We start from the raw sequence: 15,437 nt of genomic DNA on the forward strand, positions 1-15,437 counted from the left end.
CAGGACAGAAATTGGGGAATAGACCTTGGTACCAGAGAGCTGTCAGAAGTTGGCCCACACGACGGACGAGAGTGTGTAACTATTAAAGGACTAGTGAATTAAATTCAGCTAGCTTTTTTGCTAGCCTGAAGAATGCAACAACACTCTGCACGCAACTGTTTATAATGAATGCAGTTTGCCATCATACAATTATGGTTGAGAAGGTGGAAAGCACATCTCTGCACGTGAATTGCACCGCCAAGGGACTGGGCCACAGCATGGTAAAGAGGAAGTGCGTGGAATGGAACATTCTGCAGTGGTAGGGGTAATATTTGTAAGATATTCTCCCTGGTCATCAGGGAGGAGTAAAGTCTCGAATCGGCTTTAGTATGCCGCCATTTGGGAGTTTGCATGTAAGTGGGGTAGGAGTCAGCAAATTGATAGACATGGGAAATGGTCGCTCAAGTTTGTGTTAGAGAGAACAGACCACTCAAGACAATGGGCGGGCTAGGCAGTGCATAAGGATAGGTCCAAATGGAAACAGGTGTGTGCGTGGAGTCTGAAAGGAACTAGGGTGCTCCTAGGAAGTCTGTCCTAGTGACCGAATGATGGAGATATGTACACAATACAAAGGGAAAAGGTGAAGTGAGGAAGTAACAAGCGACTTGCAACAGCTTGAAGACGGGTAGTTTGGGAGATGGGTTGACTATGAACGTCATCCCGTTTGAGCAGCACAACTTTCCCATGAGATGGAATGCCATCCTCAGGAGGAGGGGGTGGGGGGTGGGGGGGGGCAAAATGGACCAGGAAGAAATGCAAGAGCTAAAAACAGCCGTGAGGACACAATTTTGTTTACTGCAGGCAGAGAGCAAGTGTCTGCTGAGGTTCTAAGAGCCGCTGTTAATCCTATTTGTTCAATCAAAGGCCATGAACATTACATTCAGGGAACAGTATTGTTAAGTGTCAGATGGTATAACCCAATGCTTTCGACTAGGCAACAACTTCCGAACGACAGGATAAGGTACTTTCCCTTCACCGGTGTCCCCTGGATGTCCTGCTCATTGAGATACACAGAATATCCTAGGAATGAGGCACCATGATTGCCACTGCAATTAATGCATGTGGGAGAAGGACGCAGGCAATCGTCCTCGTGAGCATCCCTACTGCAAGTAACACAACTAGCCATGTTTCAACAAAACATTCGAGTGTGGCTGAACCAATGACACAGGTAGCAACGCAATGGGTTCGGCACATTTGGTCAGGCTGTGATAACTTCAATGCCTGCTTTGGCCTTGGATTGAAGCACCACTCTATCAAAAGTGAAAAAAAAAGTGTGTGTGTGTGTGTGTGTGTGTGTGTGTGTGTGTGTGTGTGTGTGTGTGTGTGTGAGCACTAAGGAGACATCTACCTTTTTCATCACCCAATGGATTGCAATGACACCTTCATCAGCGAGATATGTTTATTTCTGCCTTGGTCAGACCATCGAGCAGCCTAGCACACATAACACCACAGGAAGAATTCAGAGTCCTATGGGCCTCGACACAAACAGAGTAGACATAGAGAAGGGATGCGGCAATCAGTTGTTGTGCTCGAGAATCAGAAGTAATTTCCAAAAGCAATGTGCCACTGCATAAACAAAAGCAGGATTTCACAGGGCCATCAATTGCATCAATACCTTTCTGGATAAGAAATTGATTTACAGTTGCAAAAATCTGACAATCTTCAGTACATGAAACCACAAGGAACCACGATGCATCTGGGAGGGTCTTTGAATCGGGAGCTTCTTTCCGTTTGTGTTTCGTAGACGGTGACTGAGAAGATGTTGATTGGCTCATTGCAAGAAAATCCCCATGACTGCCAGTGTCTCCGATGGTGTGCTCTTTCCAACTAGGAGGGAGAGGGGGGGCAGGTGGGGGGTCGCTCAGAGGGGGCCTCACCCGCCATAGGTGATTGTTCACACCCCAGGTCACACTCCCTGAACACCTAACAGAGAAACCAATCGGCAATTTGGGAAAGTAGCAGCTCAGGCAATCACCCCTCCCTGGGCCTGGCCTGTACCAGGGGTACATGCAAACCCCACCTGTCGACCTGGGACTGGGAATTACGCTTTACCCAGTCACCTTTTACGCATCAGATGCATGGGCCAGCCTTCAGGAGCACACAGGAAGGAAGAAGAAAAAGGAACCTCAAATCCGAAGTGAAGGAAGGACAGGAGAAGGTGAATGAAGAAAGAAAAATAAACAAAAACCAGTGAAGAGTATTCTCATACCGATTACCAAAAATGTAGAACAAATTTCCAAAAACGGCCCAGACATGTTCCCCAAGAGATGGGAAAAAGAACAACTAGAGGATTGAAATGCAGCACAGAAGGGAAAAGATGCTGCAAAGGTTGGGGCTCCATGGTAGCCAAGCACAAACACACCAATGAATGGCAAGGCCTCTGGAGGAATGAAAATCTGTGCCGGAACGGGACTCGAACCTGGATTTCCCGCTTATCCTACATGTAAACATGTGGTTGACGACATAGGGAAGTTTGGGTCTGGCTGTGAGTCATGCATGGATAGCCAAATGGTAAGGCTGCTCGCGATAAACAGGAAATCCGGGTTCGAGCATAGGTCCGGCACAGATTTTCATTGTCGTCATTTCATTCTACAGATGATGATTCATTTAATGTATTTTATAATGGCTATAGTCACAAAAGTGCCTGTTCCTTTGGTCAAGCATGCACGTCCAAAGGAACTTTTCATCATAATCAGAGTAACACAGGCACTGCAATACCATATATGTAATTCCTCCTTGTTGAATCTAATGCTGCAGATGTTCCATTGGAGTCACAACAGGGAAAGGGAAGAAGGGAAAAAATGAAAGGGTTTCACCTCAGCAGTTGCCGTGTGTGAGCCTTAAAAGAATCACTGCTACAGGGCACATGGGCTGGAGGATCCTGTTGCATGAGATCTGCAAAGACGATAGCAGTATCTCTGGGTCAGCCTGTGGATTCTACAGATGAAAAACTTTTAATGGTGTACACCGGCAAAATGTAGGTCAGCCAGGTGAGGGTATAACACAGCGAGATCATTGAAGAGGCTCTCCAAGTCCGTGAAGGAGAAGATCATTTGTCTTTGCTTGATTTCTTGGAATCTTTGTGATTGGCAGATGAAGCCTCAAATGTTTGTTAGCTGCAGGGACGTAAGAAGTCTTTGCGAGCATATTCTCACTGTCCTTTTCAGCCTGCCGGTTGTGTAGCAGGAGATTTCATCATCAGAGGTGAAGATTTGGTGGTTTGTTGCACAGCTGGAGGAGAAGAAGACTGGGCAACTTTATAACAGTACTGAATTTGAGGTCACAAGTCTGTGCGGCCGTGTCCTTCATGGACTGAGGCATAGCACAAGTGGTTCTGTAAATACCAGATGGTAAAACGCAAGACTTTCAACCAGCCAATAACTTACGAGCAACAAGGTAAGGTATTTTCCCTTCACCCGGATCTCCTGGAGGGACTGCTCATCAAGATACACAGAATATTCTAGGGATGAGGCTGCACTGTCACCACCGCAATTAATACGTCAGGAAGAAGGAGATGGGCAATCGTCCTCATGAGCATCCCTACCACAAGTAGCATATTTGGCACATTTCAACAAGACATTCAAGAGTGGTTGTCAAGGTGACACTGGTAGAAGCACATCAGGGTTGGAATGTTCAGTTGGACTGTGATGGATTCATAGCCTGCTTTGATCGTTTATGGAAGCACTCCTCTATTAAACATGAGGGAAAGAGTGTTTTGAGACACCAATAATGCATCAACCTTTTTCTTTACTTTGTGGACTGCAGTGATGCCCTGATCAGAGAGGTGAGCTTAGATTTCTCCCTCAGTCAGACCATCGAGCAGCCTAGTGTAAATAATGCCACATGAAGAATTTAGTATTCAGTGGGTCTCAATGCGAGTTGGAGAGCCGTGGATGAATGAAGCTAGAAGCAGTTGTTGGGCCTGAAAATCACAATTGGTATCCAAAAGCAAAGTGCCATTACATAATCAAGAGCAGCATTTCAGAGGGCCTGCAATTGCATCAAAACCTTCCTGAATAATAAACGGATTAACTGTAGCAAAGGAATGACCTTCTCCAATACAATACCACAGCGAATGGGAGATTCTTTGAATCTTTAGCCTCATTCCGTTTATGTTTAGAAGACGTAGACTGAGATGGTGACTGGCTCTATGTGAGAAAATCCCCCATGATTGCCAGTGTCTCCAATGGCAGACTCCTTCCAAGTGACTGTTCACTCTTCCTGAACTCCTGACAGAGGGACCATTGGCAATTTTGAAAGATAACAACTCAGGCAATCATCCCTCCTTAGGCGTGGCCTGTATGATGGGGTACTTGTGAACCCCACCTGTCGAGCCGGGGCTGAGAATTATGCATTACCCAGTCACCTGTTACGCTTTAAAGATGCATGGGTGAACCTTCAGGAGTGCACAGGGAGGGAGAAGGAAACGGAGAGGATACTCAAACGCCAAAGCAGAGGAACGATAGGATATGGAGAATGAAGGAAGAAAGAAAGAAAAAAAGTGGAAGGACTGTTCTGATGTTAGGTTACTGAAACTTCAGAACACATTTCCAAAAAATACCCCAGACATGTTCCCCAAGGGAGGGGGAAAGAGAATAGCAGAAGGTTAGACATGCAGCATGGAAAGGGGAAAGGTGCTGCAAAGTCCAGAGCCCCATGGTAGCCAAGTACAAACTTACCAAAGAGCGGCGAGCCACCATGAAGAGGCGGGGGCCTCATGTCGGGCAAAAGTTATTTCTCCACAATGACAAGAGGTCCTTTTTTTAGAAGATTGACTCAATTGATTTCAATATTATTGAATGATACTATTGACTCCTACTGGATTCAATGTTCAAATTGATATGAGCATGCACAGAATGACGTGAATTTCTACAATATAACACAAAAAACCGAAAATAGATGTTTTAGACATTATGCAAAGTACAGTGGCTATGGTTGGGCAAATCTAAGCCTTAGGTAGTTCAGACCAGGAGAAGCTTAAATGAAACCGAGGCCTAGGTGGGTGTCCCTACTTTGAGAAAAGGTGTAAGAGTACAAGACATTAAGAAAATTCAACTACCTGCCCTGGATGTTACAAACCATATCTGACAGAAAAGAGGAAATATTTGATTGAAATTATGTTGTACCTTACAAATAATAACTACACACAGTTTTACAAAAACATAATGAACTTATGCTGTCTTTTTGTTGAGTACTGAGCTATGCCAGTTGGTGCTTTTCATTGCATCTCCACTTTCATTAAGTTTTTCATACAATTACAATACAACATTTGTAATTTCCAAGGAAACTGGATCCATACTACGCTTCACTTTCAAATAGAATACATTAATAGTGCAATTATGACTATTAATTACCTAATATTTCCTCTAATTCATCATTTTGGCACTTACAGTTTTATTTATTGAGTCTTCAACTACAGGAGAGGTTGGGGGAATAGTATCTTGTAACCAACTTTTAAAGCCAAGTTCTGGGCAGAATCAGGTGATTAAGGGTTTAGGAGTTTTGAATAAGGATTTAACAAGGGGTTATCAGTAGTGATAGTGCATGGGGCAGGGAACAGCTTAGACAGGAACAGAATGTACAACATGGGTGATGATCTGAGTAAGATAGCTTCTCAAACTGGTAGCAGCAATGTGAGCATGACTGACCTGTGCTGATGACCGACAATGATGACCCCAGCATTGGTGTCATGAGGACTATTGGGAGATGGGGCTACATTAGACATAGACTGCACCTCAACAGGACCGACAAAAGAGGTCGGTGGAGTCGATTAGTGAAAGTATAGCAGGCAGGTGTGGGAACACAAATCGCCACATAGCTGTTATCATGGGGAGGACTAGGTCTTTTGTCAGGATAAATCATGACAACATATTCACCCTCACAACAACTGAAGACCTGGGAACAGTTCCACCCTTCAAAACTAACACATTAGGTTGGTGCATAAGTATGTAGCTTTTTTGTTTTGCAAGTTGGTATTCTTGTTGCTATGAGTTTATTTATACATTCTCTCTCTCTCTCTCTCTCTCTCTCTCTCTCTCTCTCTCTCTCTCTCTCTCTCTCTCTCTCTTTCTTTTTTCAGTTTACATTTTGCCATTTCATCACTTGGAGATAATGAGTGGAGCTGTGGACACTATGAACATGTGAGTACCAAGTGGAGGAATCTAAATATTTCCAACATATTCTTCCGTTTGAGTTCACCAGAAGGGTGACAACAACTGACGCAGCCAGAAACATTTGCGTCACATAGAAGGATAGCCCCACTGGACAAAGCACAGCATGAAAATGGTTTTCTCCTTTTGAAGACGTTTGACATTAGGGACTTTCCATGTTCAGGAAGATCATCAGGGTTTGATGAATATCATTAAATGCATTAATCGACAATTATTCTCATTAGTGTACTTCAGAGCTGGCAAATATGATGAACTGTGATCATTCCTCCATTGTGCGACATTTGCATGCAATGGGCAAGGTTCAAAAATCAAGTCTATGATCCAAGCCAAAATCACAAAAATCTGTCAGTGGCCATATGTGCATCTTCGCTTGCTTGTCAGAAATTGGCTCATGAACAACAGTGAACTGTGACATTTTGCAAATGCAATCCAATAGCAATGACAAGGAAGACTGTGAAGTGAAGCTACTTCATAATAATGCCCGCCCACAATCAGCTAAACTAACAAAAAACATTATACAAGAGTTCGGTAGGGAAGTCATTCTGCAGCCCCTTATTCATCTGATGTTGCACCCTCGAATTTTTGCACTTTCCACACACTATCAAACAACCTTCAAGGAACTTCCCTTCTGAATGAAAATGCACTCTAATCATAGCTTAACAAGCTCTTCGCCTCGAAACATCTGATTTCTACAGTTGTGGAATCAAAAAGTTACCCCAGCATTGGCAGATTGTTGTAAATAATGTAGGAGAACACATATTGATAACTAAAGTCTCTGATTATTGTTATCAGATAATAAAGTTAAAGACAGGCTTTCAAAACCCCACAAAACTGCAGGCCTGCAAAAAGAATCTTCTCAGAATGTAAAGTACAAACTTTTCCTAGGGTATTGGCAAATCAAACCTGGAATGAAAAATATACACAAAACAACAAAAATGACAAGTTCTCTAAACTCAGAATGTTGTTTATTAATTTTTGAGGAGATATTTTCAAAAGTCGCCACTACAACACAGCAGCTATGGAAGAGAGATGGATAACTGTAAGTATTTAAATTTCTCAGTTCTTTACAAAAGTGTTAAATTAGACTACTCCACAGTCTCCAGGTTACTATCACAGGTAGAAAAAAGATATACAAGAATACACTACCCTAGGAAACTTGCTTACTGCAAAAAATCAGAATATAATGCAGAAAATAAAATCAAAGCAGTTCAGGAGGTCAGAATACATCGAACTAGAAAAGGCAGACAAAAGTATAACATAAAAATAAAAACTGAAGGTCATTCTGCAGCCCCTTATTCATCTGTTGCTGCACCCTCGAATTTTTGCACTTTCCACACATCATCAAACAACCTTCAAGGAACTTCCCTTCTGAATGAAAATGCACTCTAATCATGGCTTAAATCCTCATGAACTGACAAATGTTATAAATAACTTTTTCTCTGGTAGGCTACTGCAGAGAAGTCGCAACAAAATCTTTCTAAAACACATATAGTACCCACAAAGACTTACAGAGTAAGCATAATGTTGTTTCCTACAACAGAGCTTGGATTCAGGAAAGCAATACACCAATTAAAAAACAAGAAGTCAGCAGGCAGAGACAAGTTTCTAGTCTCTCCTCTTAAGACACCTATAAACAGCATACAAGCTCCATTAACAAATATAATAAACGAGTCCGGAAATACGGAAGCGTCCGATCCCGCCCGCCTGCTTTGACCCATGACGTCACAAATATGGCGGAAATGACCACAAACCACGATTCCAGTATGGCGCATATAAAGTCGGAACGTACACATTATGAGGACGAAAATACTTCGAAAAACAAACACACACAATTTCCACAAAAAGTCCAATGACACTAACGGGACAAGCACGGGAAATGGGGTGTTTTTGGGTGGGGGGCAAACGAAATATAAACAAATTTAGACACCCACCCCCATACAAAACGACGAAAAAAATCGACATCACAAACTCCCCAAATACCACTAAACACAATATCATCTGGAATCGGACACTTCCCTTGACCTATATAGCTCAACAGCAGCTCCCGATCCCATAAATTAGGCTCAAACACTTCCCTTGGCTTATATAGCTCAAAAACATCTCCCGATACCAATATCAACATACACAGCCACACATTGGGATCAAACACTTCCCCTGACATGCGCACTGTTAATTTTATGCGTCATATCCATTCCTGAACAACAACAACAACCGATTAATTTTACTAAAATTACCACACAATGTACAGCAAACAACACTAAATTAACCTTCACACAAAATTGTTATCTCACTGAAACGAATTCAATCCAATTCTGGATAATGAGCAAAAGCAAACTGAGTACATTACACCACACAAACAAAAACCCTGAACATACCAGCAGAGAGCACAACAAACCACAACACAACATCTGCAAACACGCCACACACACACAAACCAAACTCTGCTCCGTCATGACGTCACACACAACAACACCCTTACATTACGGGTCAAAGACGATGCATGGCATCGGACGCTTCTGTCGACCCACAAGTCCTTCGGTGCTGATACTTTTCAAGAATACCTACAGCATGCACTAGTTGTGCCTCAACTACATACAGGTTATGTGGAGTTTCCTGGGGTAGTGTATTCTATTCATAATATTTATCAATGATTTTTTAGACCAGGAGAAAATGTTCTCTTTGTTAATGCCAGCAACCTCACAATCACTGATAAAACACCAGAGAAAGCGGCACTACAGAAGTGTCCATTTCCAACCATCTGCTTTGACCCATGATGCCAACAGTATGTGGTGCTTCCAGCACACACAAAATGCTGACAATAATGTCACTACATACACACGCCAACAAACACAAACAAACATTAAAATGACACAATAACATCTCACTCCAAAAATAGAATAAAACTAATGAGACCATGGCAAAAAAATGGGGGTTTAAGGCAGGGACAAGCTAAATATAAGGAAACACCACACCATCTCAAAACAAATAATACAGAAACATTTATTCACAGCATTCCGCGACACCAACAAAACCACAGGAATCTGACACTTCCCTTGATCTATATACCTCAACTGCAGCTGCCGATACCAAAAAGCAACACACCTCAATTGCAGCTATCAATAACAAAAGACCAACACCTATAACAAGGACCCAAACCACTCAAAAACGTAAATATTCCATGTTCATTACATCAACCAAAACATAATCGAACTGCCATAAATATACAATAAAAAAAAACATTACAATTAGTATAGGATATAACCAAAACAAAAATTATGTACCAACAAAAGCCTCCGGCAATACACCCTAGGTTGACCACCACACGCACGCATGCATGCATAAGCACCGACAACACCATATATACACGTCCCTGGCCCGAGCTGCTGTTGTTGCCACAAACATGACATCTAACATATTCAGCAATAAAACCGAACATCTGCAGAAACTGTGAGAGAGATATCATATCACCACCCATCTCAGAACATGATGATTCACTCATGAACTTCACTGTCAAATCCATATCTAACATAAAAGAAATTAAGAAAATTACACTTGAAGAATAAGATTGTCACTCTGCAGCAGAGTGTGCGCTGATATGAAACTCCCTGGCAGATTAAAACTGTGTGCCGGACTGAGACTCGAACTCAGGACCTTTGCCTTTCAAGGGCAAGTTCTCAACCCACTGAGCTACCCAAGTACGACTCACGACCTGTACCCACAGCTTCAATTCTGCCAGTACCTCATGTACCTTCCAAACTTCACAGAAGATCTTTCGCAAAAGCTGCAGAACTAGCACTCCTGAAAGAAAGGATATTGCGGAGACACTGCTTAGCCGCAGCCTGAAGGATGTTTCCAGAATGATATTTTCACTTTGCAGCAGACTCTGCACTGATAAGAAACTTTCTGGCAGATTAAAACTGTGTGCTGAACCGAGATTCGAACTCTGGACCTATGCCTTTTGTGGGCAAGGAGGCAGTAGACGAGGTACTGGCAGAATTGAAGCTGTGGGCACGGGTTGTGAGTCATGATTGGGTAGCTCAATTGGCAAAGCACTTGCCTGCAAAAGGCAAAGGTCCCATGTTCGAGTCTCGGTCCGGCACACAGTTTTAATCTGCCAGGAAGTTCCAAAATTACACTTCTTTCCCCCACAACAACAAACTAATCAGACCTAAGAAAAACGCCAAACACGTAAACAAGAAAAACCTTAGCAATTTACTGAAAACACTTCCACAATCCACATTCCCCACCAGCTACCTGAAATCAAAAACCATTTTAGCACGATGACAACCAAAACTTGAATGAACCCAATACCAAACATTAACCTCAGCATGTCCACATTCACCACCTGAAGGCACCATCAAATACAACAACATGACATCCATAACCACAATCAAATTAAAAACACCTTGCCATAGTGATGTCAAACACCACAAAATCATTACGTCACAGGTCAAAGCAGACGGGTGGAATCTGACATTTCTGTTGACCCAAGAAAGCAAATAAAATGCTCAAGGATATTTATGATTCAGCAGTATGTAATAAATGAACACTGAACATAATGAAAACAAACAGTGTATGCTTCAGTATAAATAAGGAGAACAATCCTGTCATATTAAGCATAGACGATAAATCTTATGTCAGAAACACCAAGCTTTTAGAGATGAATACTGACTGTCAGTTAACACTGAATGATCCACACAAAAATAGTGGCACAAAGAATGTCATCAGAAAGTTATGTTCTTAGGACTCTTTCATCAGTTTGTAACAGCCAATCTGTGGCGACATCCTATTCCTAAGTACACCCAGTTATTAGCTATGGGATTCTTTTGTGGGGATCAAAGGCTCAAAACATGGACATAAATTTTAAACTGAAGAAAAGAACTGTAAGAGTAATAACTACAAGCAATAGTCCGGCTCATTGTATCAAAAACTACTGAAACAAACTTCACAAAGGGAGTAGGTTATATCTGCCAATTTATTGTGAAAATCAGGGACATTACTACATAGGCTACTTCACTAACAGTTCTACAAATAACCATGCAACAAGAACCAGTTTGGACACTCATATACTTTTGATAAGCGAACAGAAAACTCAAAACACTTCCTATCAGGGCATACCACACAATTAAAGAGTATTTAGAAAGCTCAGAGAAGTGATATATAGCAAAAGGGGCAACTACAACACCCCGTCACATTACAATACACGATCACAATTTAAAACTTCAAGAAAATAATGTGGCAAGATCTACAGTGCACAACAGTGATGTTTTGTTATTCTCCTGAACACAGTCACTGACCCATCATGAGGGGGATGCTGATTCAGTTTTTCAAATGTAATGGGAGGAGGACATGTAGATATGTACAAGGCACAGTTGAGTGTTTAAAGGCCTGAAGGCAGTTTTCTGGACCAACTGAAGGGAGTCCAAGGGGTATAGCAGGACGTTCATGATCCACACTTCACAAGCAGATGTCCCTAATGTGTGCAGGTATGCAGTGCAAAAATTACATTATATAAGTTGTATAATGCAAATTATGTGTAAATCAAACAACATAATACAATAGGGAGTAGCTGCAGTTATTAAGACAATGGGCTCATACTCGGGAGGATGGAATTTCCCTGTCCACTCATCCAGAATTAGGTTTTCTGCAGTTCTCCTACATCATTTGAGACAAATTCCCTGATGGTTCTTTCAGTAAGGACACAACCAACGCCCTACCCTATCGTTATAAAAACACTCCCAAACATTCTATGTACATGTATATTTTGAGCTCTAATTTTCATTTCATGTTGACAAACACTATTATCACAGTGAGGTAATTCCTGGATGAATAGATAAATAAATGAGTCAAGCGATATATCAGTAGATGTCAACTAATTGTGCTGGAATCGATGAATAAAACATCTTCACAGAAAATTCTAGTACTGGAGACAGAGACAGTTCCTCATGTTACAAGCAATGGCTGAAGATTCGTGCCTAAAAACAGTGTTTATGTTGGATACATCCATCTTTAAAGAATGTAAACCACTGAATGTAAATACACAAATACACAGCCCTTCATATTATATCATAACAACCAGTTTTTCGAGGTAACTGAAATAATTCTCCACTACTACGGAAGTCGCGATAAGAAAACACAAATCGACAACTACTTGTTAATATGAGGTAACAAATATTCATCAGCATTTAGACAAGAGTGAAGATTCATCACGACACATTTACTATACCTAAAACGCTCTCGACAAGTTCTTTGTTTACAATCACACAACATCACACGTTAGTTCGTAAAATTGATTCAAAAACTATACTTACTGAAACCGGTCTGTCGCTGGCAAATCAGTGAGGGTTGAGTCACATTTCTCATCTTCTAGCTGTAAATTTCACCTCAATATCAAATTACAGCCGTTATTAATTCATCAGTTTACAAACAACCCACACACTTCGTCAATATGAGCGCGAAACTTGCGCGCGAGAAATGCAACCAACCTTATACTCTGAAAATTTCATAGATGACAATGTATTCGATCAAAATTATACATGTTTTTTGTGCTACGAAGCATGAGTAAAATAAAATGAAATCAGACCAGCCAGACAATAAAACCGTTATGTTTACATGAAACATAAATATTATAAATAGCAAGAATCTTTGCTGATATCAACACCTAAGAAAAAATTAAAAAAGCGATATTTCAGCTCCAATTATATCGAAGTAATGATAGAAAATAAAGCTGAAGATCCAGCCTAGAATTATCCTCCAGTCCAAAAAAGAGGGAATTCATAAGCGTTCTTTCTGAGCGCTTAGAACAGCATACATTAGAACTAACCCAGTCCACGCTAGCCGTCGTGCAGCGTCCAAACATTCCACAGTTAATTTCAAAAGTTAACAATCACACGCGCGGTCCTTCAAGTCACCGTCAAGATTCCTCCGCAAGAGCTTTAACGGCGACAATGGTGGGGGTGAGGGAGGGTGAGAGAACTGTGTCTTCATCTGCTAACATCAGAAGATAACCTATTTTCGCCGCTCTCAAACATGCTATAAAAGTGTTTTCATCCTATTGCATATTTTTAATCTTTATTTTATTATTTTGCTCTTTTTTTCATCTCAAGCTGCAGATGTTCCACAACGATATGGATCACAACCAAATTGTGACTTGGATATCTTTTCCGTTTAATGTTTTTCGAAAAGTGATATCTGAGGAAAAAATTGTGTAGCTTATACAGTAACAGAATAGAGTTATCGCTTATAAATAAGAACTGAAGTTGATGAAAACATTTTCATGAAATAACATTTTTATCAGAAAAGGTCGGCTAGTTTCAACATCCATGGATCCTTTGTAGGATAAATTCTAATGATCTGGAACAAGTCATTTCACATACACACAACAAATTAATATGAAACAATGGCTACATGCCAAGCGTCTACAAGTTTTATTATTCCAAAGTATACAGCTGTGACTTAGTAAGTCTTACCCACCACATTCTACACATAACAATAATATAAATTCTTTTATGGAATAGAAGGAGTTGTCAAAAAGAATTTTTTTCAGTTTGTTTCCAAACTTTTAATTCACTATCTCTGAGACATTATATATCAATGCGTAAGTGATCAAAAATTTTGGTGGCAGCAGTGTTAACCTAATGTGATGTAATGAATATTATTTAATCTTCTGATATTGTACTTATATATGTCATTGTTTGTTTTGGACTGTAGTGGATTATTTACAAACTTCATGAAGGAATAAATATACTGTGAAGCAGTAGTCTAAATGCCCAACTCCCCAAACAGATGTGTAAAAGATGATTGTGTATGAGTACCACATATTACTCTTACAGCGCCTTTTTGACCAATGAAGGCTTTTTTCTTAAGAATGAAATACCCTGGAACGTTATTCTACATGACATTATTGAATTAAAATATGCAATATGCGTCAATTTACTAATTTCTCTCTCTCCAAGATTTAGGTTGATTCTAAGTTCAATGTGCATATTTTTTGCAGAAACAGCATGTGTATAGAAGACATAGCACAATAGTTTTTACGGTCATTGCATTTCCTTTTCTTGAAGATAGAGAATGCTTCTGCTGTTTTTCAGGGGTCTGGGATCTTGCAGTTCCACAACGTCAATCTATTACTATCAAGGAAATATTTTATTTACTGTTAAGCTTCCATATTTAATTAGTTCAGCAGTTTTCTATCTATTCCGGTTCTTTCTTCATGACTTTTAAAGCCCCTTGTAGCTCCTCCACCGTAACTGGATCTACTGCATCATTGTACATACATTGTCCATCGTAATATTTTGTCTTGTGGGTATCCATAAATTCGTATAATGGTTCATCTACTGTTCATTGCGTGTAATGTACAGTAAGGCTGTCTTTTCTTCCTCCTTCCAGGCTTTCATGACTTTGTATCTGAATCTACATACTGCAGTTTCCCAGAGAACTGTATTTAAAAAATTCAGTAACCGAATAAAAAGGTAAACCACCTAATCTGTTATACAACTTGCGTTTAAATAAATTTAAAGTATATTACTTATTTCTAAAGGTAACTTATTATACATTTTTAAGCCTAAAACTTTATAACTATCTAATGATTTTGACAATCTATAGAATGCCACATCTATTTTCTTGCTATTTCTGGTGTTATAACAATGAATGTTTTCATTTAAAAGCTTGCTAGATAAATTATAATTTATGTAAATTAGAACATGGTATATATATATATATATATATATATATATATATATATATATATATATATAGAGAGAGAGAGAGAGAGAGAGAGAGAGAGAGAGAGAGAGAGAGAGATTAACAACTGTAAGACAACCTAATCTTACAATATCCTAGACATTGCTGTTTTTCCCCAGAAAAGAATTTCCTATGAAATGATACTCTGAAAAAATGCAAAATATGCTGATCTAACATAATTATCTGGGACACAGGGCTTTAATTTCCTCAGCAAATAAATTACTATAGAAAGCCCAGCACTTAAGTATTTAATGTGGGGTTTCCATGAGAGTTTACTGTCTATGTTCAAACCAAAAAATTTAATATTATCTGAGTTGTCTGTATATGGTAAATTGCAAAGACTAAAAAATATTAGTTGCGTCTCACCTACATTTAAACAAAACCCATTGGTTCTAAACTAAATATAGGCCTGAGATATTGTATGTTCAGTTAAACTGTGCAGTTCAATGGAGTCAGAACTATTGTTAAAAAAGGTAGTGTCATCTG

General features: G+C 40.1%; 1 protein-coding gene across 3 annotated transcripts in view; it reads right to left on the minus strand.

Moving 5' to 3' along the window:
• The window catches only part of LOC126279063 (protein lethal(2)denticleless), a 64,898-nt gene extending 51,701 nt beyond the window's left edge, over positions 1–13,197 (minus strand). The window contains exons 1-2 of one of the 3 annotated variants that reach the window (XM_049979499.1): positions 13,033–13,197; positions 12,521–12,702 (exon numbers count right to left, since the gene is read on the minus strand). In XM_049979499.1, coding sequence (XP_049835456.1) covers positions 12,521–12,572 — 52 coding nt within the window. In that variant the 5' untranslated portion in view covers positions 12,573–12,702; positions 13,033–13,197. Of the gene's footprint in view, positions 1–12,520; positions 12,999–13,032 lie in introns of those variants that run through there. The other 2 variants (XM_049979501.1, XM_049979500.1) reach the window with 2 other exon arrangements.
• Between the last annotated feature and the right edge of the window lie 2,240 nt (positions 13,198–15,437).

The sequence above is a fragment of the Schistocerca gregaria genome, chromosome 6 (assembly GCF_023897955.1).
Source record: "Schistocerca gregaria isolate iqSchGreg1 chromosome 6, iqSchGreg1.2, whole genome shotgun sequence".
Taxonomy (NCBI): Eukaryota; Metazoa; Arthropoda; class Insecta; order Orthoptera; family Acrididae; genus Schistocerca; species Schistocerca gregaria.